Source organism: Halichoerus grypus, chromosome 12 (assembly GCF_964656455.1).
Source record: "Halichoerus grypus chromosome 12, mHalGry1.hap1.1, whole genome shotgun sequence".
Taxonomy (NCBI): Eukaryota; Metazoa; Chordata; class Mammalia; order Carnivora; family Phocidae; genus Halichoerus; species Halichoerus grypus.
The window spans coordinates 37,368,211-37,393,055 of record NC_135723.1 but is presented as its reverse complement, the minus strand read 5'-3'; the positions used below and the strand labels follow the sequence as shown (position 1 = coordinate 37,393,055).

At 40.3% G+C, this 24,845-nt stretch overlaps 1 protein-coding gene across 1 annotated transcript in view; it reads left to right on the top strand.

Annotated features, from left to right (window-relative positions):
* Positions 1-23,735, top strand: part of CALCR (calcitonin receptor) — a 64,272-nt gene extending 40,537 nt beyond the window's left edge. Inside the window, exons 7-12 of the mRNA XM_036113302.2 lie at positions 4,559-4,712; positions 9,884-9,944; positions 10,030-10,096; positions 12,438-12,656; positions 13,362-13,403; positions 23,412-23,735. Of these exons, the coding sequence (XP_035969195.1) occupies positions 4,559-4,712; positions 9,884-9,944; positions 10,030-10,096; positions 12,438-12,656; positions 13,362-13,403; positions 23,412-23,645 (777 nt within the window). The 3' untranslated portion in view covers positions 23,646-23,735. The remainder of the gene's footprint in view (positions 1-4,558; positions 4,713-9,883; positions 9,945-10,029; positions 10,097-12,437; positions 12,657-13,361; positions 13,404-23,411) is intronic.
* Positions 23,736-24,845: the final 1,110 nt, after the last annotated feature.

The window sequence follows — 24,845 nt, the reverse complement described above, 5'->3', positions numbered from 1 at the left end:
CCTTACACCAGTTAGAATGGCAAAAATGGACAGGGAAAGAAACAACAAATGTTGGAGAGGTTGTGGAGAAAGGGGAACCCTCTTACACTTTTGGTGGGAATGCAAGTTGGTACAGCCACTTTGGAAAACAGTGTGGAGGTTCCTCAAAAATTTAAAAATAGAGCTACCCTATGACCCAGCAATTGCACTACTGGGTATTTACCCCAAAGACACAGATGTGGTGAAAAGAAGGGCCATATGCACCCCAATGTTCATAGCGGCAATGTCTGCAATAGCCAAACTGTGGAAAGAGCCGAGATGCCCTTCAACAGATGAATGGATAAAGAAGATGTGGTCCATATATACAATGGAATATTACTCAGCCATCAGAAAGGATGAATACCCAACTTTTACATCAACATGGATGGGACTGGAGGAGATTATGCTAAGTGAAATAAGTCAAGCAGAGAAAGTCAATTATCATATGGTTTCACTTATTTGTGGAACATAAGGAATAGCATGGAGGACACTAGGAGAAGGAAGGGAAAAATGAGGGGGGGTGGAATTGGAGGGAGAGATGAACCATGAGAGACTATGGACTCTGAGAAACAAATAGAGTTTTAGAGGGGAGGGGGGATTGGTTAGCCCAGTGATGGGTATTAAGGAGGGCACATACTGCATGGAGCACTGGGTGTTATACGAAAACAATGGATCGTGGATCACCACATCAAAAACTAATGATGTATTGTATGGTGACTAACATAACATAATAAAATTTTTTTTAAAAAGATTTATTTATTTATTTATTTGAGAAAGAGAGAGAATGAGCAGGGGTAGGGGCAGAGGGAGCAAGAGAGAGAATCCCAAGGAGACTCTGAGCTGAGCATGGAGCCTGACGCAGGGCTTGATCCCATGACCCTGAGATCATGACCTGAGCTGAAACCAAGAGTCAGATGCTTAACCAACTGAGCCACCCAGGTACCCCCCACTGAATGGTTCTTAAACACATTGACGCACAGTATTTTCTATGCTATACAGATAAGAAGAATTTTCTTAAGTGTGGTTGGGAGATATAATTGGAATAAAATCCACAACTGAACATCAACATTCTGTAGAATTTTGAGGTTGACTTAATTTGTTAGACTAAAGAAAATCTTTGCTCTATAATTCCAATTCCATTTTTAATCAAATTACTATAAAAGCTCTTCATGCCATTTGATGGAAAACATAGATTTGTCTAGTGAGTGTGCCCAATCAAGAAAACTGTAGGATCTCTTCTCTTGATAGTGACATTATTGCTCAACAAATTTTATGTTTTATTGAAACACAAACAGATAAGGAAGACACTAAATGGTGTCTTCTGAAGCCAAAGTGGATAGTATTGCTTTTACTTCTTAGGATACATATCATTCACAGTAGAATTATTTCTTTGTTGCCCATATTAGTGAAGAAAATAAAATAGAGCATAATTCACAAATTCCATATATTTTTGGCTTGGAACATTTGTTGTTTTACTTGGGAGTGATCTAGTTATATTTGAATATAGATTATTTCTTGCAATTTGGGAAATAATTATTCTAAACAAAATTACAGTATTATGACTGCTTCCTGGAAGAATAGTCAAAAAGCTATTTAGCTTATTTGATCTCAGAGTTAATATCTTATTACCTCATGCTGCTAAGCAGAAAACCATCCCAGAATGATGGGAAGGACTAACCTTAGGCAAGAGGACCTCTCTGTTGAATACCTGGTTTACTCCATCCTTGAGGGAAGAGTTATAATCAAGTCAGAGATTATATGACTATACCTTATTCATCTTGATATTCACAGAGTTAGTGTAGTTCCTGGCTCCTAATAGGTGCTCCATAAATGTTTGTTGAATGCAACTGAATGACCTTGAATATCTCAGGCACGTGATTCTTCATTAGGAACCTACATTAGAAACTCCTAAAATATTTTGAAAATACGCAAGGGAGATGAGATCTGGTTATGTATATTTTGTAAGTGATCCCCAGGTGATACTGATAAACAACGCTAGTTATGAACCACTGATCAAAGTGGTGACCAATTTTATAAAAATTTTAATAATCATCTTGATCATCTAGATATATCCAATTATGTCCATGATATATTGGGGAAAAAACTAATAGGCTGGTGATTTTCAGAATTTTTGTGAACTTTTGAGCCATTTATCCTCAGAAAATATCTTACCCTGAACCCAAATACAATTGATCCTCATTATTCAAAGATTCCATATTTACAAATTTGCCTACTTGCTAAAATTTATTTGTAAGTCCAAAATCCATATTCTCAGTGCTTTCATGGTCATTCACAGACATGCACAGAGTAGCAAAAACACTGAGTCACCTGATGTACACATTCCCAGCTGAGGCTGAACAAGGCAACACTCTGTCTTCTTATTTCATCTCTCATAGTGTAAATGTCCTTTTCACGGTCTATTTAATGCCATGCTTTTCACATTTTTGTGCTTTTTGTTGGTGATTTAATTGCTTAAAATAGCCCCCAAGCACAATGCCTAAGTGCTGTCATATTCCTAAGCACAAGTAGGCTATGATGTATCTTACAGAAAAAATAGATATGTTAGATAAGTTTCCCTCAGGCAGAAGTTATAGTGTTGTTAGCCATGAGTTCAATGTTAGTAAATCAACAATATATATTAAATAAGTTATCTTTAAACAGAAACAAATAAAAGTTATATATTGATTGGTAGATGAAAATATTTTGACCAGAGGCTTATAGGAACCTAAACCTGTATTTCCCCTTGGAGCAATGGCTCAGTATTTGCTAATTCAGTTTTTGCAGTAACTTTGTAGAACATAACTACTGTGAATAATGAGAATTGACTGTCTATAAAACATGAAGCCAAACTGCTCTGGATGACAAAGAGCCACATATTTGCACAGGGCTATCATCTTTATCTTCTCCCTATCCCCTCCTCTACAAGTGGCAGACACCTAAGCATCTACACTGGGATTCTTGACCCAGAAGGTATAGGGCTTTGAAATAAGAGTAGTCTTCAAAAATGAATGCGGAGTATCGACTGAATTTCTTACTTCACCTATATGTTTGAGTTCATGTGCACCTAGCAAGTGTTTGCTTAGCAAATGCAAACTAATATAAAATTAAATCAAATAATTCCAGTCAGGAAGGTATTCAGATAGAAAAAAAAAATCAGTGCCTTCCTAAGCCAATTATAAATTATTTTGGATTACCTGATGTTTTGAATTATTTGCACTACTGTTCCACTTTGGTCAGAATCAGAAGTTGCTTCTATCTCTGAAAATGCAATATTTGCCTTCTTGTGGACCCAGCTGGCTTTTCCCTATGTTCTATGAGTCCCGAAAGGACTGAGCACATTGGATTCTCAGTAAATAAATTATTACTGCTATGCATTAAATAGAAATGTGCAGTCCTGAAAAGGTTAGTGCAGCACTGGAAGTCATGTTATGGCTATCATACTTTGTAAAAAAGAAAGCCTGAAATCAGTCAGATTCAAAATGCAATAGGGAGCAACTGGTAAAATAATAATGCAAACAATCATCTCTAATACCTAACGTCTTGAATAGTAAATGTTGTTGTTGTCATTGTTGCTAGACAGAGTTAAGCACAGCTAAATATCCTAGGGTAGTGATCCTCAACCAGGAACATTTTGCTCCCCGGAGTATATTTGGTAATGTCTGGAGACATTTTTGATTTCATGAATTGGCCGGGCTGCTACTGGTGTCTAATGGACAGAGGTCAGGAATACTGCTAAATACCCAACAATGCACAGGACAGCACCCCACAACAACAAAAAAATCATCCAGTCCAAAATATCTGTAGTACCAAGATGAGAAGCCCTATTCTAAAGATGACTACGAAGTAATTTAGGGTATTCTGTTATGTAGTTTAAGCAATGATTATTACTATACAGACAACAATATGTAGCTGATCTGATTCCCCCAGAGATGTGGTTCCTACGTCTGCATTGAGTACTAAACAAGGATGCTATTCCTAATCTCTGTGCACCAAACATGTGGATCCCAATGTAGAAGCTAAGGCTCCCATATCACTCACATCAGTTGGGTTCAGCATAGCTCCCGGCTCATATATGAGAAATTTATCACTTGGTTCTCTCCTCTCTATTGCTAACGAGACATCACCAACAGATCAATGAACTTTAGGAGCATCATTAACAATTTCTGGGTTATTTGCCTCATTGGCCACAGAAAAAGGGCCATAAAAGTCATGTGAAAAATCCTTGGATGCTCTCAAAAATTATGGGCCTCAGAAACATTGCAGGGAAATCAACCTGTCTAGTCTATATAAGTCCCCAGAATGTAACAGGAAAAGAACATTTTGAGGACAAGGCTTCCATTGCCCTAGATGGCTGTTTACCTGTAATACTAATGCTCTATGCACTGTCATTCTGATATGAGGAGACAGAGGGTGGCACGTGTCCACAGATGCTTGGGGAAACTCCCTCGAAGGCTGAATACAAATACTTTGGCTCGTTTTCACATTACCCTCTGTTCACGGTCAATATCTTCCACTGACTTTCTCCATTTCTTTCTGACAGCTGAGCTGCAAGATTTTGCATTTCTTTCACCAGTACATGATGGCATGCAATTATTTCTGGATGCTCTGTGAAGGAATCTATCTGCACACACTCATCGTGGTGGCCGTGTTCACCGAGGAGCAGCACCTGCGGTGGTATTATCTCTTGGGCTGGGGTATGTATTTTTCCAGCTGAGTTTTGAGCCACCTTCACCTCTGTCTGCATATTTACAGCCTTCTTCTAGTCTTTCTGGTCTCAGAAACTGATCAGGGGCCTAGATCTTGTGAGGAATGATGGGACACAGGTGGGGGCAGGAGTTCAGTCTCCAAGAGAGCTTGGTAGAAGCCCTTTAATAAGTTCATATGGATTGTGATCAGCATGGGAGTCAGTGCAGAGAAGGAGGAGTGTGATTATGCATTTCTCCAGGAAACAAACCCAGCTACCAGATGGACAAATGTGCCCCGACTGAGAGATCTGATTAGACCCTCCCTTCAGTTTTATTTATCATCCTGTTTGTAGAACAAAGGAGAGTTTCACATTCTGAATTCTGTATCTCCTCCATCCAGGCACCACTTCCCTTCCTCAAAAACATTCCTTCTTATCAATCCATCAGCAGGACTCCTCCAGTGAAAGGTCAGGAGGTAGAATCCCACCAAACAATAGACATAAAGAACCTCATGGGACTCCAAGTGCAGCCTACCTGACACCACAGTGCATGGCAATGACTTTGAAAAGCCTGTGGTTGGTTGCTTAAACCATGGCTGCTTCTGTACTGGTTGACTAAGGTAGGGTGTTGAGGTCGATGAGGCCACTCTAGAATTTCTCCCCTTCCCCCAGGGGTTGCTAAAGTCTAGCTCATTCTCATGGAAGGGAACTAGGTAGGTAGTGAGACAGGGAGAGGCAAAAAGCTCTGGGACAAAAAAAGCATGCTGCCTTACCAAAAAAAGACACATCCTGTGAACCTCCCATATCAGAGGAGGATCCCGACTGTAGAGCCAAAGGCTTGCCCTTATTCTCCACTGATAGGGTGACTATGGCTCTTGGAGCAGAAGCTGTGGATTACTCTCAATTAAGCCTGCTCTTTAATGCAGCATTTTGCAGAGCCCCTAAAAATATTGATAGGAGAGGAAAGAGTTAATGAGGAGAGAAGATAATCCAAAAGCTTTCTGAAAACATCAACCTTTGTATTTAAACCCCTACTCAACAGGCATTGTCACCAACTGTATGGAAATATGTCTGGGAAGTCATGTAAGTGACCTAAAATCTTTCACAGTCTACACCAGGCCTGGCGCTATGCAATATTTGTTTCCAAAACACCCTTCCTAACAGGTATATATGGACTTTAGCAAAACACGTGACCCAAAACCAATAGGACAAAAGTATAGTGGTGGGCTAGTGGGGCAGATATTTGGGGTGTGTCATCGATGAACTGATGATGCTTCGTCTCTTTGGTTGCAAGTAACAGAGAATAAGATTTTCTAATTTAAGCAAAAAGAGAGAAATTATCAGAATCTAGAGTAGCTCATGGAAGTCAAGGGCTGAAATGGACCAAGGCTACTACAAGTGTTGTACACTGGGACTAGAAAACCAGGAGCACTCTCCTTCTATCTTTTGTCTCTGTCTTGTGCGTGTGTGTTTTTTTTTTTTTCCTAAGCATCTGTTTTAACCCTTCTCTTTCTCTACAGACCATAGATCATAGGGTCTCTGCTCCCCCAATCCTAATGGTCAATTAAAGCTACCCCAAATTTTCCTGAGCTCACATTTTTCTGTTCCAGGTACATAAAAAGACTAGGTGCTTGTCTTTAAGTCCTAATTCTGAATAGCAGGACAAGAGAATCTGGTTGCTCCAACTGAACTCAGGGGGCCAGCCACTACTCAATGAATAATGGCCACGGACTTTGAGAGGGAGATTATCACATAGTGCAAACATGTCTGGAGATGGGTGACCCATCCAGAAAAAATGGGAGAGGGGTCTTTGTGAACTGGACAACCCATCTAGAATATACCCCAAACCACCTCACCACTGTTCCCCCACAACCCCCTTATTCTGTTACCTTAACGATCTAGCAAGATTAGAAAGCAGGCTTGTGACTGTCCTACAGTGCTGGGTTCTCTTGCTCTTCCTTGACCTCAAAACAGGTCAGAATACAAAGATCAAAATGGCCTTTTATTATTTTTTCTTTTAGCTGCAGCCTTCCACAAGAGGCTGATCTTACCTTTCCCTGACCTTCTCAGCCTCATATGTACCTTGTCAGAGATTTCTTGTCCTCCAAAGCTAATCATACCAGGAATCAACTGAATACAGTTCAATGCCCCCAATAGTAATTCTGATCATCACAATAGTAATGATTGGTGCTGGTCAGATGCCTTCCAACTGAAGACCTGAAAATAACATCCCACCCCTGGCCTGCCACACACACACACACACACACACACACACACACACGCCATTTCTGTCTGATGTATTTTACTTATTTCCTTTAAAATAAAATCTATGGCATATTTCCTATACTGGTTTTGACTATTCAAAAACATCTCTCTGCCATACTCAGAAAATTTCCCATGGAAGAAAAAGGTTGTAAATTTATTCTTGCCTGTGACATTCAGCAGAGATGAGGACACCCTGGAAGGAACAATTTATAACTACTCTTTCCATTCTGATGCATTGTGAATTAGTTATAAAACTTTTGACATCATCATAGACAGCTCGATGAAGACATCTGCTTAACACGCATAAACAATTCAAAGAGAAAAAGGAACAAGCTGTTCAGCTGTATCAAAATGAAGGTAATAAAAATAAGTAAAAATATTTATGGGATACCTTAACCTTTCTTAATCAGAAAATACTTAAAACTTTATCAGAATGATTGAAGTGGGATCCTAAGGAACATTGCACTCAGTAAGGTAAGCATGGAATCATAAATTTAAAAGAATGAGGATTTGCACTTCCCTCTAGACAGATGTTTGGAAAGACAGATAGTCAACCGATATAGTTCTAAAATGTAATTATTTCTTAGCAGGCCAGACTTAAATCTATCTTTCTCTACCCCTGCACACACGTGTGTGTGTGCACACGCTCCAAAATTCCACCCAACTCTTCACCATGTCTGGGAACAAAGTTGAGAGACAACCATGATGATGTGTTTTGAAGCAATTGTTCTGTCTTAGAACTTTGGGCAAGTATTATCTTTGGGTGAGAGGAAGACAGTGAAAAGTACAACTGAAATAACTTCTCAAGAAAAATAGTGTCACAGAATCTTTAAAGAATTTAATGGAGCAGGGAAGAAGAAAAAATTTCTACTGGATAATATTTTTATTGTCCTTTTGAAATTATTTTCACACCTAAAAAGTATGATAGGTCCTAAATTTTATGGTACTATGAAATAAGGCATAACCTGTGCTTTGAAAAGAGTCTGAAAGTGGTACGGCAGAAGATTTGGCCCAAGAAAGCTATGTCCTAAGACATAACTTTGTTTGCAGGTGACGTACATCCCATCCACTCATTTCAGCTGTGAATAATACTACCCACTCCAGGATCTGGAACAGATCCTAAAAATTATAAGAGACTTGAGGAACATCACCCTCTGGGAGAAAAGTACCCAGTGGTGCAATTCTTCCCAACAGAAAGTGAAAGAAGGCTTCTTTCGGTAGTTACTCCCTTACAAATCTGCACGGGGCCGCTTACTAGTTGATTTCTCTCAAATTGAAGCAACTTCAAATAGTGAAGTTTAGTTCTCTGAAAAAAATCATTTATTTTACAACACTCTCCAGATTGATTCTTCACCTTGCTCGTTCTCCTCTTGCTAAATTTCAAAGAAGGAAATTCCCCCCCGTGGACTTTTACAATGAACACATAGAATTTATTTGGTCCCCCTAAAAAAAAAAAAAAAAAGAATCCTAGGGAGAAGAGATTATTTTTACCCTCCCCAACTTCAGTGGCAGGAAGGGCCGTTATGGCCCTTGGTGCCTGGGGGATGAGAGGAAGAGAAAGGGTAAACAAACTGCATCAAAAGCGGTATCATGGCTAGAGCAAGGCAAAGAGCACCGGGAAGGAGCAGATACAGGGTCCGCGCTCCTCTGTACATTAAGGAACACATCTTCCTCTCTACAAAATGATGAGGTGGGGGGGAATCTCCATATGCTTCTTCTGCTGTCTAATTCTAAAACGTATGTTTCAGAATAAATCAAGAGAATGAATTTCTGTTTCTAAAACCCAAGTGGGGAAATGATACGTTAGAACTGCTGTGAATAAAACACAATTATGTTTTGTGTAAAGAGTCTAACTCAAAATTCTCTCAGGCCAAGCATTTAATCAATGGCCCTATTGAATGATATGCTTCATGGGTTAAGAAGCTGAGGTTGTTCTCATGTGAAAACTCAATATTCTGAGGCATTCTCTTTCTGCATATAATTCACAGAAAATAAAAGTGTGGAGGTCTAACTCACTTCTGAGATACATTTCTTAATCCGATGATAATTTTAAAAGCTCTTTCTACAAATGTCTCAAGCAATATTCTGTTGGGCTGGGGTACATCTGAGAAAAAAATCATTTTGCAAGAATCACAACTTTATTCTAGATGACACTTGTAGAATGAAAAATGATTTTAAAAAGAGGTACCCTGACCGAATGCATTGCCGGTAATGACCCCCATCGTTCCGTTTATAAATCCAAAGTTGCTTTTTACTAGCACTTGGAGTTTAGTCAGGGAAGTAGATGCTAAGCTGCCTTCATAGAGGTTCTGCAGGCAGAACTTACAGAGGGTGGGGAATGCAGTTGTGCCCTGAAATATTCTTATGGAAAGAAAACGGGATCGATATACGTGATATAAACAGACAGGAAAACAAAAAGCCTACAAGAAATACTATGAACATCAACAAGGCTTTCAGAGCAATCAGGCTTTTGTCTCCATAAGCTGCCCCAAGTCACTTCCCTCCATGGGGACCCAACTCCTCTCTATAAGAGAGTCCAGTTCACACGCAGTGAAGAGCTTTCTGGTCTCAACTAATAGTCATCACCATCATCATCATCATCGTCATCACCATAGACATAACAATGGTATAATGGTCATAGAGTAATAAGGTGCCTACCATCCTGGATAATTTGTAAAAGGCTTTTAATTATCTGGATGCTCTTAATGAAACTCTGAAGACACATGATGTTCTAACCAAGAGACTTTTACCTGGTTTGACCACAAATAGTTTGTGTAAAAACATCAGGGAAGTATCTTGACAGAGATATCACAATTTGCCACTATTTTTGAAAATAAACGACCATTTTCCATGCAATCACAGTTGTAGCTTATGACCAAGAAATCAGGTGTGATTTCTGCTTTTTCACATTTTCAGGGTTCCCGCTGGTGCCAACCACTATCCATGCGATTACTAGGGCGCTGTACTTCAATGACAAGTAAGTATTTTGGTGGTTTTTAAGTGAACATATTTGTAAAGAAAATGCATTTATATTCATGCATTCCCTCCCTCCTTTTTTTCAGCTGCTGGCTGAGTGTGGAAACCCATTTGCTTTACATCATCCACGGCCCCGTCATGGCAGCGCTGGTGGTGAGAATTGCTTTTTATTTATTTTGTTGTTGTTGAGAATTGCTTTTTAAATCCATTGTTAAGTGTTATCTCTTTGTGAAGATTTCTGTAGAGATGGCTCTGTGTCGCATATGTATCATAACTTCAAAATTAGGCTAATATAATGATGATCTATAATGAGATCATCTGTAACAATTCAATTTGAGGGTCTTCAAATGAGAAAACTAAATTTTATTTAACACAGTTGGGGAAGGGGCATAAGTTCATTTGTACCCCCGCCATCACAAAAATACAGTTTTCTTTAAACAATGCTATACCTACATGCTCCTCATTAAAGGTAAAGACCAAGGGGCTAAAGAATGGTAAGAAGATGTTACTGATAAAGGAAGTGAAAAATCAGAGTCCCTCTGCACCTCTTTCCCTGGTCTCTGCCAAACAAAACCATCTTTCATTTCATCTTTGGTCCGTGAACCATCATCAGAACTACCACGGAGCATGCACTTAAAAGTATTTCAGGCCCTTCACATACATTGCCAGGCTGTTCCTAACAGCAACCCTTCAAAGTAGATACATCAGGACTACTTTAACTCATTAGGAAAACTAGACCCAAAGGTTCAAGTAAACTCACCCCAAATCACATGACTAGTAAGAAGTTGGGTTTGGGGAGAATATGACCATCTGCATCTATTTCCAAGCTCTTTGTTTTTACCCAAGGTTTACTCTATGGTAGCGAGCATGACAACCATCCCATTTATTATTTAGACATTATTTTTCCCACTAACCTCAAAGACAGTGTTTTTTCTCTGGGTAGGAATGAGAAAAATGAAAACAGTCTGGGTCGTATTGAAGAAGTATCCATTAGTAACCCATCAAACCGAGTCATCATCCAGCCTGACTTCCCACTGCTCCAGTCTCTCCAGTGCACACTCGATTTCTTTTACCCTTCTCCAGAGCAGTGATGGACGTACCAGCCCAACTGTCCAGTTATTTCCAATACCTCATAAGAGTTTAATTATTACTAAAGGTCTCTTTCCTTCCTTGAGTTTTGGGGGCAACAATGTTTACTTCTATTTAGGGTAGAAAAATCATTCTAATAACTTAAAAATAAATCATCAATTAAGTTTTAAAAACAACTTTGGTTTCAAAACTAATCTTCATAGTCAAAAGTAGTTTGGGACCTACCAGAATGGCTAATATTAAAAAGTGTGACCATACCAAGTGTTGACAAGGGTAGAGAACAACTGGGATTCTCAACTAGAACTAGAGGGAACATAAAATGAAGCCACTTCTTTGGAAAATAGTTTGGCAGTTTCTTATAAAGTTAAATATATGCTTACCATATCAACAGGCAGTTACTTCTACTCCTGGGTACTTATTCAAGAGACACGAAAACATATGTCCACACAAAGACCTGTATACAAATATTCATAGCATGTTTATTCGTAATAGTCAAATTGTGAAACCATGCCAATTTCCATCAACAATAGAATGAATAAACAAATTATGTGTATTATCCATGTAATGGAGTACTACTCAGCAATAAAAATGAATGAAATGCTAGTATATACAACATGAATGAATCTCACAGATACTATGTCAAACCAAAGAAGCCAGACACGAAAGAGAACATACTGTATAACACTCCACTTCTATGGTAATAGAAATTAGTGGTTGATTGAGGTGGAGGGGGTTGTTGACTGCAAAGGAGCAGGAGAGAACCTTCTGGGGTAATGAAAATGCTCTTTTCTTGTTTGGAGTGCTTGCTACCCAGGTACATACATTTCTCTAAACTTCTTGAATGTAAACTTAAAATCTCCAATTTACTGAATGTGCCTTATACCTCAATGAAGTTATTTTCTTTAAAAAATGTTATTAGAAAGAAAAGAAGGCTGGGTTAACTGTCTCTACTACATAAACTTTACAGACAAATTCTTCAGTCCTCATTTCACTTTCCATGAAGTGGTCCTGCTTAAGGGGAAAATCTTTGTAATGAAATGATCAGAAAGCAAGATCTAAAAGTGTCATTTATGACTCTCCTTCGTAAAAATCATAAAAATCAAAGTAAAGAATAAACCACCCTCATTGGAATTGAACCTAATATATTTACTTATACAAGAAAAAAATATTTTCTCATTTGGATGAAAAAAAAAAAAAGGAAATGTTAATTCAGGTCTGGGGAGTGTCTTTGGTTATACGGATGCTTCAGGCAATGCTGAGCGAATTACACCACCTCACAGGCTGTCTGTCCCGTCCTGTGGGGTGACATCTGCTCCCAGGACGAGATAAACAAGAACCGAGGAAAGCAGGCATCCTTAAGTCGGTCCAACCTGGATGATTTGCTCATAACATCACATCTTGGCAGGTCAATTTCTTCTTCCTGCTCAACATCGTCCGGGTGCTCGTGAGCAAGATGAGGGAGACCCAGGAGGCGGAATCGCACATGTACCTGAAGGCAGTGAGGGCCACTCTGATCCTGGTGCCCCTGTTGGGAATCCAGTTCGTCGTCTTTCCCTGGAGGCCTTCCAACAAGATGCTTGGGAAGATATATGATTACCTGATGCACTCTCTGATTCATTTCCAGGTAAAGAAGCCAGTGGTGTATTTATTCAACTATTCGCTCAGCTAGTTGACGTAGGGTGAAGCATTTTCCAAGGCCCATCTGTGATTGGCCTTTTCAAATAGATGTAACCTGGAAGGGATACAGCTTCTCTCTTTCTCATTACCTGTTTCTCCCTTTTTTTTGAATCTCAAAACTGAGGAAGGAAACAGGGGGAGTATGAGCTTTGAGAACACATCTTTCTGAGGACAAATATTTGTCCAGGGACAGACCCACTGCACAGTACTGAGTACTGAGGACAGAATTTCTATTCCCACTGTCCTTTCAACCTTTCCTTCCCCTTTCCAGTAGTTTGAAGGCCACATTTGTTTTGCCTTCATGAAGGGGAGTTTTGAAGATCAACATAACCAATGCCAATCAGTTTCCCAACCTGGATTGCTAGCATCATAGTCACCAATGCCATGAAAACACAGGGCAGAGAGGCAGATGTTCCTAACAGTCAGAAATGCCTCCACTGGACCCCAAGCTGGAAGCTACATCCCTCTTAAACTAGAATATTCTTAGAGTGAAGCACTGAATATGAGTGCGCTAGTAATCGTCTTTCATCAAACCTTGACTTGCTAGTGCAATAGCGAAATGTTCCTCTCTGGGCTGTCTATTTATATTGATTCCTAAACAACATAATGCACCCAAAAATAACTTCAGTTCTATTTTTCCTCCTCTTTTTAGGGATTCTTCGTCGCCGTGATCTACTGCTTCTGCAACAACGAGGTAAGCATGCATTTCACATAATACCATCACTTGTTGATATAAAGCCAGCACTTTACAGTTCCCAGAGGGCCTCTGGACACATTTCATTTGCTCTCACTTATGCAGTTGACCTCGCGGGGTTTCGTGACATGCAGGATCATGTATTTTTCCACTACTTCAAGCCGAATCTTATCTATGTTTCTATGGGAGAATTGCAGATATTACCCACACGGGCAGCTATGTTCTGATTTCCTTGGATGGCACCTTAAGGTGGTCAGTCCCTTGAGCAGCAAGAGTGAGAGCTATTCTGGATTCCCATAGAAAGAGAAGTCATGCTGCCATCCCTTTGGAAGACCCAGCTCCTCACTGGGGCGGAGTCAGTATCCAGCCAGTTTGTACTGGTTCACTGCTATCTTGTCCCACTGCTTGGTGCCGGTGTCATACCAAGTCTTTGACATTGTGACAATCCCCTTGAAGTTAAGACCCCAAAAGAATTCTCAAATAAGTAATTTAATATCTGAATATTTAGCTCAGTAAAATCTAGGGATCCATATGGCCAGTGTTGTCAGGGCGGGGTTAGCCAGAGTTCCCTTTCTTCCAATGAAATCTTCTTGCCTGGGACCCCAACTGGTGAAGCAGAAACATGGAGCTGCTTACTGTCATTGGGAATGCAAACAGGAGCAGCCACCGTGGGAAACAGCATGGAAGCTCCTTGGAAAATTAAAAATAGAACTATCCTATGATCTGGTAATTCCACTGCTGGGTATTTACCCAAAGAATATGAAAACACTAATTCAAAGAGATATGTGCATCCCTAATGTTTATTGCAGCATTATTTATAATAGCCAAGATATGGAAGCAGCCCAAGCATCCATTGATGGATGAATGGATAAAGAAGATCTGGTATATACATACAATGGAATATTACTCAGCCATAAAACAATGAAATCTTGCCATTTGCAACATATATGTTAGTTATACTTGAATTTAAAAAAAAAAAAAAGTGGAGCTGCTTAAATTTGTACCAAAGAATATTCAGGGCTTCAAGAAACATGGTTTGTATGCTCCCTCATTTTTTAGGTAAGAAATCTACTCCAGGAAGAACATGTGACTTGCACAATGTCACAATCATAGTTGTATAACCAGGACTAGAACCAAATTTCCTGATTCTTAATTAAATGAACAGACTCTTCCAACTGCACTGTAATATGTCTATGATTCCTCCCTGGAGCTTTGTTAGTATACTTTCTCTAGTTATATACCACATGAATTGCAATGTACAAACATTTTTTATAATTTTACATTGATTCCTAGTAAGAATAATTCTATACCAAGGAAAATCACATTTGGTTAAGAGATCAACAAACATATGATTTTCCTGTTGCTAATTAGAAAGGTTTTCTAACCAGAGTCAATTGATATTTAATTGATTCTCTACTCTTTATTTCTTGAGGTAAATAGGGAGCACCTATAAGATTTTGCTGTTCTGTGACCTATTATTTATCTCCAACCTTGTCACTGCATCACAAGATTTTTGTCGCTCTCATTCTCCTTTTTAATTGGTACATTTTATTCCTCCCTTCATCCGTTCCTCCATAAACTCATCCCATCACTCAGCAGAAATATGCTGTGCATTCACTCTCGCTAGGGGCTAGACTGAAGGCCTGAGATAGGAATGAAAAGACATTCTTCTGCTGCCAGCTGTTAAAGTCTCTTTGTCTTTTTCTTTGTTTGTTTTAAGCATAGCAAAAGCTAAATAAATAAATAGGGCTCAGGGCATCCCATCTTTCTATCAATTTCTGTGAATGTATATCTCTGTTTGAGTTGTTTATATCTTTGAGTTGTTTCAGGTGCCATACAAATAAATTTTTCCACCTAAAGCTGTATCTATATAGGGCTAACGTAAAAATCAGGTTCAGAAGGGGCATACCTTGAAAACACGAGAGGATTGCAGGCATTTGTAAAAATGCCTCATTTTTAACCATGACGCTGTCTTTGGAGCGTCAGGCATAGGAAGCAAGCCAAGAAGTCCTCCTAACAATTGAATGTTTCTAGTTCATTTGAGTATGATATCTCCGCTTTTCGAAGTCAAGAAACCATCTCCCTTTTAATTAAGATTCTGTTACCAGGGAAAGCTACAAGTGTGATGTTTCTAATAAGATAGAAATTGTGTACTGTGCCAAATGTAACCTCACAGCGCCATGAGTTTTAGGCCTGCGGCTCTCCACCCGGCCTTCTGTGAAGGTGCCGTCTACACCCCACGAGCCCGGCAGGACACACGGACCTGCGGGATGCCTTTGCAGCTGCAGCCGCCACAGAGCAGTGCTTGGGCTTTGCTGGCAGCACGCTGAGTTTTAGCAGAGGTCTCGGGGGCTGAGATGGCAGTTAGACGGTGCAGATTGACGTTTTCATTTTCATTTTTTACCTGTATGTTATCAGTGATTCCCATTATGAAAATGGATCAGAGAGTCGACAGAGAGACTAGAAGCAGGGAAGGAATTTGGAGAATGAAAGTAGTACGAGTCAGGAAGCGCCCATGAGAGCGCGCTTATGGGTCACATATTTCCTACATGTCTTCCAAGAGTGTGGACGTGGACCACCCACACCTTTCAGTAAATTATTAAGTATCTAAGGGACCTCAAAAAGATGACGGTGGCTCTAAAGATGCCCAGTGGTTCCAAGCTGCAACTTAAAAATTGAGAGAGCACCAACAACACAGTGGATATTCTCCCTTTTCATGTCTCCCGCCATTGTCCATGCGTTGTGGGTAAAATCATTTGTCGATCAAAGTAGCATGATCAGAAAGATCTCAATTTAACAGTAACAGATTGGAGTGGATGGAAACTACAACTACTTTTGTTTGTTGTAACTTATCCTGCTTTAGAGGGCCCATCCCACCAGCTTCTAAGAGACAGCAGTCTCTTTCTAGAAAATATTTAGTTCCAAAGCCTTTATCCAAAGGTGCAGTTGGTAGCCCCTGCTGACACTCAGGTGGCTCCCCTCACTTCTGAGGAGCCAAGAGATCCTTTGACTCTGCAGCCTCCTTGGCCAGGCCCCAGCCCTGTTCTGCGACACCAGTTCTCTCTTTCAAGCCACCCGGGGAGCCTGCAGAGTCAGCCTCCTTTCTTCACACTGTGAAGGGCCCGTGAATCCCTTCAGCACATGTCATAGCCATGACTATGAGAAGAGAAAGATTTGCTCTACTGGGGTGTTTCTATCCTTCTTGTTTATGTTTCTCCCCATTTCCCCAGGTATTTCCACCACGAAGGGGAAATGCAAGGTTATTTGTGTTTCCGTATAGCTCTCTCCTCTTCCTTTCGGGATTGGAAGGGCTTTGTACTCACCACTGCTCCTTCCAACTGCAGGGGACTCTCCCTATGCCATATCTTGCATGTTCTCAATACTCTGGCTTTTAGTAAAATTCTATTTCCAGAGTAGTATGGTTTTCACTTCATATGCAAAGATAAGCTTTTCTACTTAGAAATTCTTTTTCTCACTCAATAAAACCTGGTTTTCAAAGCTGTTGTCCTAGAGACTCAAGAAAGTCAGCTTTGAGACTCAAAGCTAAGCAATGATTTCTTTTTTCTAGACCAGTATTCTCAAACTTTAATGTGCATCAGAATTGCCTGGAAAAGTTTGTCAAAACATAGAGTGCTTGACCCCTCCCAGAAGAGTTTCCTATTCAGCAGGACAGGGATGGGGCCTGAGAATTTGCATTTCTAACAAGTTTCCAGGTGATGCTGCTGCTGCTGATCAGAGAACCCACTTTGAGAACCTACTCTAGACAAAATCTAATTTGTTCTTCAAGCAATGAATGACCTTGACTTAATGAATGAGGGAGTTGCAGGGGAATGTTATTTAGGAAATATAATAGTTAAATGTTTTGAAAAATATTAACCTTATTATAGATGCTATTTATTTGTTGTCTTCTAGAAAAGGAAAGCTTCTACAGACATAGAAGAGTACGTAGTGAAAAGGAATTAGAAAGCCTTGATCTTATAATCATGAAGTACCCAATTTACCTCAAACTGTAGGGCATGTACATTCTGTAAGATAAAGACCAGTAAAGATAATGCTCCAAAAGGGTGAAAGAAATATCAGTGACAACTTTATGAATAATATTCAGAAGTACCCCTCAGCATCTAATTAACGGGGTTTAATAGGGATTCCGCTTCAGAAAGTCATATAAAAGCATTTAAAGCATACTTCCAGGTGGATTTAAAGTGTTTTTAAAACTTGTGATTTTTAATCTTAAATTTAGATTGCAGCAGGCCAGTTGAGTTGTGGCATCAGCAAGTGAAGGTGTGAGGGAGCAGGTCTGAAAATCTTGCTATCCATTGACTCAAAACTCCCGGGGGTAAATCCCACCTTCCATTCAACAGTATATGACTGCTGGTGCTTATACTGAACTTCAAGAAAACAAAGGCCAAAGATAAAAGCTTTCAAGTCCAACCACGAAGATTCTGACCTGATTTTCTTTTTCACAAATGTAGAAACTGAGGCCCAAATATACCAACCTCATATAGATGGTTAATAATAGAGCCAGATGCAATAATTATGTCTTCATCAGACCAGGGCTCTATTTTTTTAAAGTTGGCAATAAATAAGTTGATATAATTAGGGAAAATGTAAAGTGATCTGTGTTAATTGCTTTTATAATGAGTGGTGAATCTATATAATTCAAAACTTTGTATGTTATATTTATCACATTGGCAACTCCTAACATTTCTGATGCTTTTCAGGAGCAATGAAAAGTCTCCCTGTTTTTTTTTTTTCTAACAGATTCAATGCCCTTATTGTAGTGATCAAAGCAGCATCAAGCTCAACCTGTGGTATTGTAGGAGATAATTGCCCTATTAAACTATAATTATTCAAGTGTCTTTTACATCCAGCTAAAGGCCTATTCTTATATGTGTGGTTTACAAATTGAAGCAGACTGCCATCTCCACACAAAAGAATAGATTATAATTCAGGAATGCAATTATAGAAGGCTATCAACATTTCTGTAATAATAATATTAAAAACATAAAATAGGCCTCAAACCCTTTGGCCTCATGCTGGGCAGGATACTTCATTAATATGCATGGATACTCCAATGGGGATTATTTTAAAAGAACAGGTGAGGAGAAACAAAGACTTTTTTTTTTTGGTCTGCTGGGCACTTTTACAAACTCACTCTAAACTTAAACTGTCTGCTTTGGAATGCCTCTAAATATCTGTGTAAGTTTTAGTTATAAAGACAGTGTTGGTATTTGAGAGATGCTGAATCCACGGAAACTATCAGTTCCTTTTGTCTGGGGACATCGCTTCTCCAAAAATATGCCGAAGCAGTATATTTCCTAATTCCTCAACAGGGCATTTGATGGTTCTAAATTATAAACCTGGCATTTAAAGCATTTAAGGACCTACATTTAATAGACAGTACGACCCAAATAAAACCATGCCATCTCTTGACTAGTCCCAACAGAAAAATAAATTGTACAGAAATCCAAAAGAAATCCAGGAAGTAGCAAGCCTGGGCCATGGAGCACTCTGTGGAGACCTAGTTTAGAATGTATGAGCTCAGAAACTATGTGTGTCATTGAGAGGTCTTTGTATTTTCTTAGCACCACCACCCTCCAAAGAGAATATGACAGAAGAGTTTCATTTTCGTCGTCTGAAGACTTGAGGTCAACATCCTGCCCTAATAACAGTACAGTAATAGCAATAATAACAGTAGCCTCCCTGTATGGTACTTTAAAGCTGAGATGCCACTTTGATATATACTGTCACAATTTAATCCTTCCAACAGCAAGGTGAGGTAGAAGAGTTGTATTGAAGAAAGGAGTCTCAGAGAGGTTAACTATCCTACCCAAGATTACAAGGCTAATGTGAGCAGAGTGAGTTTCTTGACCCAAAGTTCGGTCCTTCTTTTCATGGCATTGAATGAGATCCTGTGAAATGATGCTGTAGGTGGAAAAAGAACAGAAAGGTGGTGTGGTGTTACCCAGTGACAGTCTTCCTTTCCTGCCCAGCTGGTTGCCCAGGCAATACAACAAGTACCTGCTTCTGATCATTTCCAAAAGTAATGAGTCATTGGAGCTCAAGAGCAGTTCCCAAAAACATACACCATGGCATGAGATAAGACCTAGAGAAGACCAAGCGACAGTTGTAGATGATCTAACACCCAGTGGCTTACAGTTCACCTCCGGAAGGAATTCAAGTTCTCAAAAAGCAGTGATTCTAAGTCTCATATCAAAACCCAGTGTGTCATGTTTGCATGAAAGAAAATTTTAATTTCTCCATTAGGTTTACCCCAGATGCTTTCAGCTCCCCACCCTAGTACCACTGGATACCAGTGCACTAATTATGGTCATTAGTGATCACTTTCTTGGCTGAAAGAGTTATGAACTCATTCTAGAATGGATGTTGACAAGCAGTCAACAAGTGTTTGTTGAATAACTGCTATATGCCCAACAGCATGGCACGTTCTGGGAATATAAAAATGAACGAGACATGGTTCCTGCTTTTAAGGATTTCCCCGTACAGGAGGAGAGAGAGACATACCAAGTCATGATGCGATAACGCAGTAAGAGCAATAAGGAATATAGGTTACTGCAACTAGAGCACAGAAAAGAGACTCCTGACTCTTTATCGGGGGTCAAGAAAAGTTTCCTAGAGAAACAGAGTTGAGTCCTGAAAATCAAGTCTTGACATCAGTGAAGGGTGGGGAGAGGGCCATTCCAGGAGAGGGAGCGGCGTGAGCAGAGAGGCCTGATGGGAAGAAACGATATAGCTGGTGGAGAGAAACAAGCAGTTGGTTAATTTTGGAGAACTTGGGTCAAGGCCGTAAGTGGCTTAAAACCACTCTGGCAGAGAGATGAGCCAACTCAGACAAAAGCAGCAGAGTGATGGGAATTTTCCACTCCTGCCCCTGACAGCAGCTCTGTGCCTGGTGTCTAAGTGCTCTTACAGGACCCAAATCCCTTCTGTATGTGCCTGGCCGGGTGGCTGAAATGGGGGCATTAGGGATAAACCGCTAAAGGACAAAACCATCAGACCAAGATTTCAGGTCACTTTGGGTGTGGACTGCATTCCTCCTGAAGAGAATAACCCTGATCAAGTTCCGCCCATTTGGAGTATGTCACCCTACTGCTGTTTTGAATGGCAGTAGCTGAGCGCAGGAAGCCGGTGTGTGCACGAGCACATTGTTTCAATTAGAGAGAATAAATGGACCTAATCCTTCAGACTTTGTCTTCTCTTTGTGTCCTGACCTCTAGACAGAAATGTCTCAGAGGGTGAACAAACCAGTCAGTGCTCAGTTATTCAGCACTAAATGTAGATAAACTGTCCTAATTGCTTTTCTTCTTTACTGTTTCATTCTTCCTCATCTCTGCCTCTTCCGTTCCTCCAATCCATCCCGTCCCCTCTAGCTATATTACACCTTCCATTTGTACCTCTTCCACGAAGGTGCTTAGGAAACCATAGGAGGCAAAACACTTACATGAATCAATTTTCTTTTTTTTTTTTTTAAAGATTTTATTTATTTATTTGAGAGAGAGAATGGGAGAGAGAGCACGAGAGGGGGGAGGGTCAGAGAGAGAAGCAGACTCCCTGCTGAGCAGGGAGCCCGATGCGGGACTCGATCCTGGGACTCCAGGATCATGACCTGAGCTGAAGGCAGTCGCTTAACCAACTGAGCCACCCAGGCGCCCATGAATCAATTTTCAACCAGTAAATAGCCCTAATAAAGAACGAGGCCAGATAGGAGCCTGAAGGTGCCAGACTATCATAAGGGAGATACTTGACTCTCTCAAATCCAGCCACATGGACTGGAAGAAGCTTGGAGGTGGGGGGTGGGGGGGCGCGGTCAGGATGGGGAGAGAATAGGAGAAAAAGTAGGGAGTTGTTGCTGCTACGCACCAACACCATACGAGGTGATTCCGATAGCCTCAGTAAATCTTACTCATAACTCTGAATTCGTGTCCTGATCTCCTTTTCACGAAGGAGAAAAGTCTAAGAAAGAAAGAAAAAAAAACAACATGCAGGAAACAAGCTGGGACCCAAACCCAAAGAGTACAGTCTTTGGAGCAGATGTGTCAACACTTAATGCTCTCATCCTGCCGATGCCGTGACCACAAGAAACAAGTCCTCTTTCCAGTTCAGCTCTGAACTTGATGGTCAGCTCTCTACAGCGTGTGCTGTGGCCAAGCAGCAAGGTCAGGAGCGGCACGGGCTTCCCCTGCCCTGGTGGGTCCACCACATTCCAACTGTCCGACCTGGACACATTACATCACCTCAGTCCCCGTATGCAAAGTGAAGGGAACAGTAGTCATTAAATCAACAGGATTAAATGAGGTCATACCAGTTGAGAGCTTGGAAAACGGCGCACGGTAAGCCCTCAGTAAACAACAGCGCCGGCTACAGCTTTTCATGCCATCCTCGGTCCTGTGTACATCTTTTGTCAACACAAGGTCCAGCTGCATGGCACACAGCTTAACCATGGCACTTCAAGTTTTGGTCTTGGTCTCTTTTAAATGAAATTAGATAGACACACCTTAGAGAGTACGCCCACACACTCATCACCTCCAAAAAAACACAAAGACAAAACAGAGTGTGTTGCCGCAGTAATTCCAAATGATCAGATTACCAAGTTCCTCTGCCATTTGTCACCTTGAACTTGGTGGCTGCTCTGTTGTATGAAAAGGAACCTCCCAGTGACAAGTTTCATACCCTCTTGTCATCAGTGAATCCTTTGACTGCTTTGCCTTTTTCTGCGTAAACTATTTAAATGATGTGACAAATACTAATAATTATTTGGAAAGATTGTTCTGCTATGATACACAGAAAATGTATTTGCCACAGAAATTATTCAGCCTTCTATCATACATATCGCTTTATAAGATTAATAGGTTGGGCCATCATTTATATCTTCTTTTAGATTCATACAAATTTGATTCTTCACAATTAACTTTTACACACTTTATCTCATGTCATACTATTTCCAGATTCCCCCTCCTGTGCCCCCATAATGGTTAGGTCTTACATTCAAGTTCGGTAGCAAAATAATGAAAGATGTATTAATAAATCGACACAAATATTTTTATATAAAAGCTTGTCTCATGTACTGACTGAACAACAGAAATTCAGAAATGTAGAGTAGATATTGTAGCAATAATCTCCAATTATTTTAGTCTTGCTCAGCTATAGAGGAAAGCAAGAAGTTAGGAAACAACAGGGAAGATGAACTTAATGACTAAATTGAATTCAATTCTGAAGAAAGCTGAGCTCCACAAGCAGTGTCACTGCCCGTGGTGTTCTTTTCTGCTGTGGTTATTGTAGTTTTCATATTTAGAGCTTCCTGGCTTTAGCATCTTCTTCTCTACTGTATAGTTTATCATATTCGTGAAGCAAGTTTGGTAAGTTGGTTTACATATTAGAAGTTTTTCCACAGGAAGAGATTGAAATTTTATGCTTAAAAGCTTCGCACTCCATTAACCAGAGTTTTATCCGGCCCACCCCACCCCAAGCCATGTTGGAGAAAGGAAAATCAACAGTATGAAGTCCTTATCATGAAACCCCTGAACTGTGCTGTGGTTTACATATATGTGTGTGTGTGTGTGTGTGTGTGTATTTACATGACCAATAATGTGTAGGTTTAGATTAAAGCTTCTGCATTATCAGAGGTGGTAGCAGATAAGAACTTTTCAAAATCTTTTCCTCTGATAGGACACGTATACCATATTGGGTATAAAACCAAGGCAAATTTCATTCATTGGACAGAAGAGCTAAAGAAGACACTTTTTGCTCAAAAGGGCAAACGACCTTGCCAGTGGTAGTTTAGGCAAGCAGCTCGTTTCTCCGACTTGCAAATTCTTCTCCCAAGATGGTATATTCCCCAACCAAAGCGTGTATACTGCACGGTCCTTTGGATCAGAATTACAACTCGGCCTCCTCTAGCCTCTGATAGGCTCCACGAACTGTGCCCATAAGCTTGGTTCGGTCGTTTCTGACGATTATATGACAACAAGGTTCCCTTTTCTCTTCCAGGTCCAAACCACCGTGAAGCGCCAATGGGCCCAGTTTAAAACCCAGTGGGACCAGCGCTGGGGGCGAAGGAACCCCCGCCGCCGCCCGGTCGCCGCCGCCGCCGCCGCCGAAGCCGGGGACATCCCGGTTTACATCTGCCATCAGGAGCCGAGGAACGAAGCCGCCAACAACCTGGGCGAGGAGGGTGCCGAGGTCATTGCTTTGGAAATCATTGAGCAAGAGTCATCCGCTTGAATGTGAAGCTAACGCAGCATCGTGATCACTGAGCCTCCATTTCCTGGGAGACAGACAGACCATGCGTTTAAAGTGATCCCCATCCTCCCAGGAGCTGAGCATATCATTTGTGAAGAATTATTAAGTGAATTTGTCCATAGTAAATCTGGAGAAAGTTATCCTTGGTACTATTGCTGTGGGAGACAGTCTAGGAATGGGGTCTCCCACTGCATTCCCTGTGAACTCCATCTTTCATCCGGGACTGAGATGCAGATGTCAGAGTAATGCAAGCAAAGTATCCAAGAAAAACACAATTAAATTGATCTAGTTCAGAAACAGGGTGCTCCTTGTTAATCTTGAGCCATTTATAACTTTGAAAAATTAAAATCACGGTCACTATTTTTCTTTTTAACTCTAGACTTTGAATTAGAATATTTCTGTATTTGGCTATGGATCTGATTTTTAATTTTTTTATTTCAGTCAATTCCGATGTTACTCAGATGTTTTACCATCCACACAATGTAAACCGCACAAATTACATGACCTCTGCAAGACCAAGTGGCTTTCTAATATAGAGATGACTAAGAAGGTGGGGGGGGGGGGGCGGTGGGGAGACCTGCATTTGGCAGGAAGATGTAATGCTTTGAATGAAAAAGAAATTTAGAGTCAATTTGCTCAAAACATTAGATGGGCCAATTTGTTAATTGGTTTATTAATATTGTATGCTCAGTGTGGTTTTGGAGAATCCTGTCCATTGAACAGGCCCTAACTACCGTGAGGAACTGGCCTTCACATTGAATGTGCTTTGGTCACTGACGTTTATAAATTGGGAGGTCACAAAGAATCCATCACTAAATTTTTCACAAAACTGCCAAAAATATAATTTCTAGTGGAAGAGAATATTCTCTTTAAAGAGAGTTTTCCACTTTCTTAAGCTCCAGGATTTATAAAGCAAATCACTCTAAGGTTTATAAAGCAGATTACCTCTTGCCCTTGGGTGCTATCTAGCAGTAAAAGATAAATTTGTTTAAGACTGGTAATTAAAAGTCTCCATATAAATCCATTAACTGCCTTCCACCCAGCTTCAAAGCTTAACAAGATCTCAGTCTTTTCCAGGAAGATTCAGTAGGGCTAATTAGAAATCAGTTTGTAGTTGACCTCTTGTTTGCTGCTATTAGCAAAACAGGAGGAGGAAAAGTAACTGCTACGAGTTGAACCATC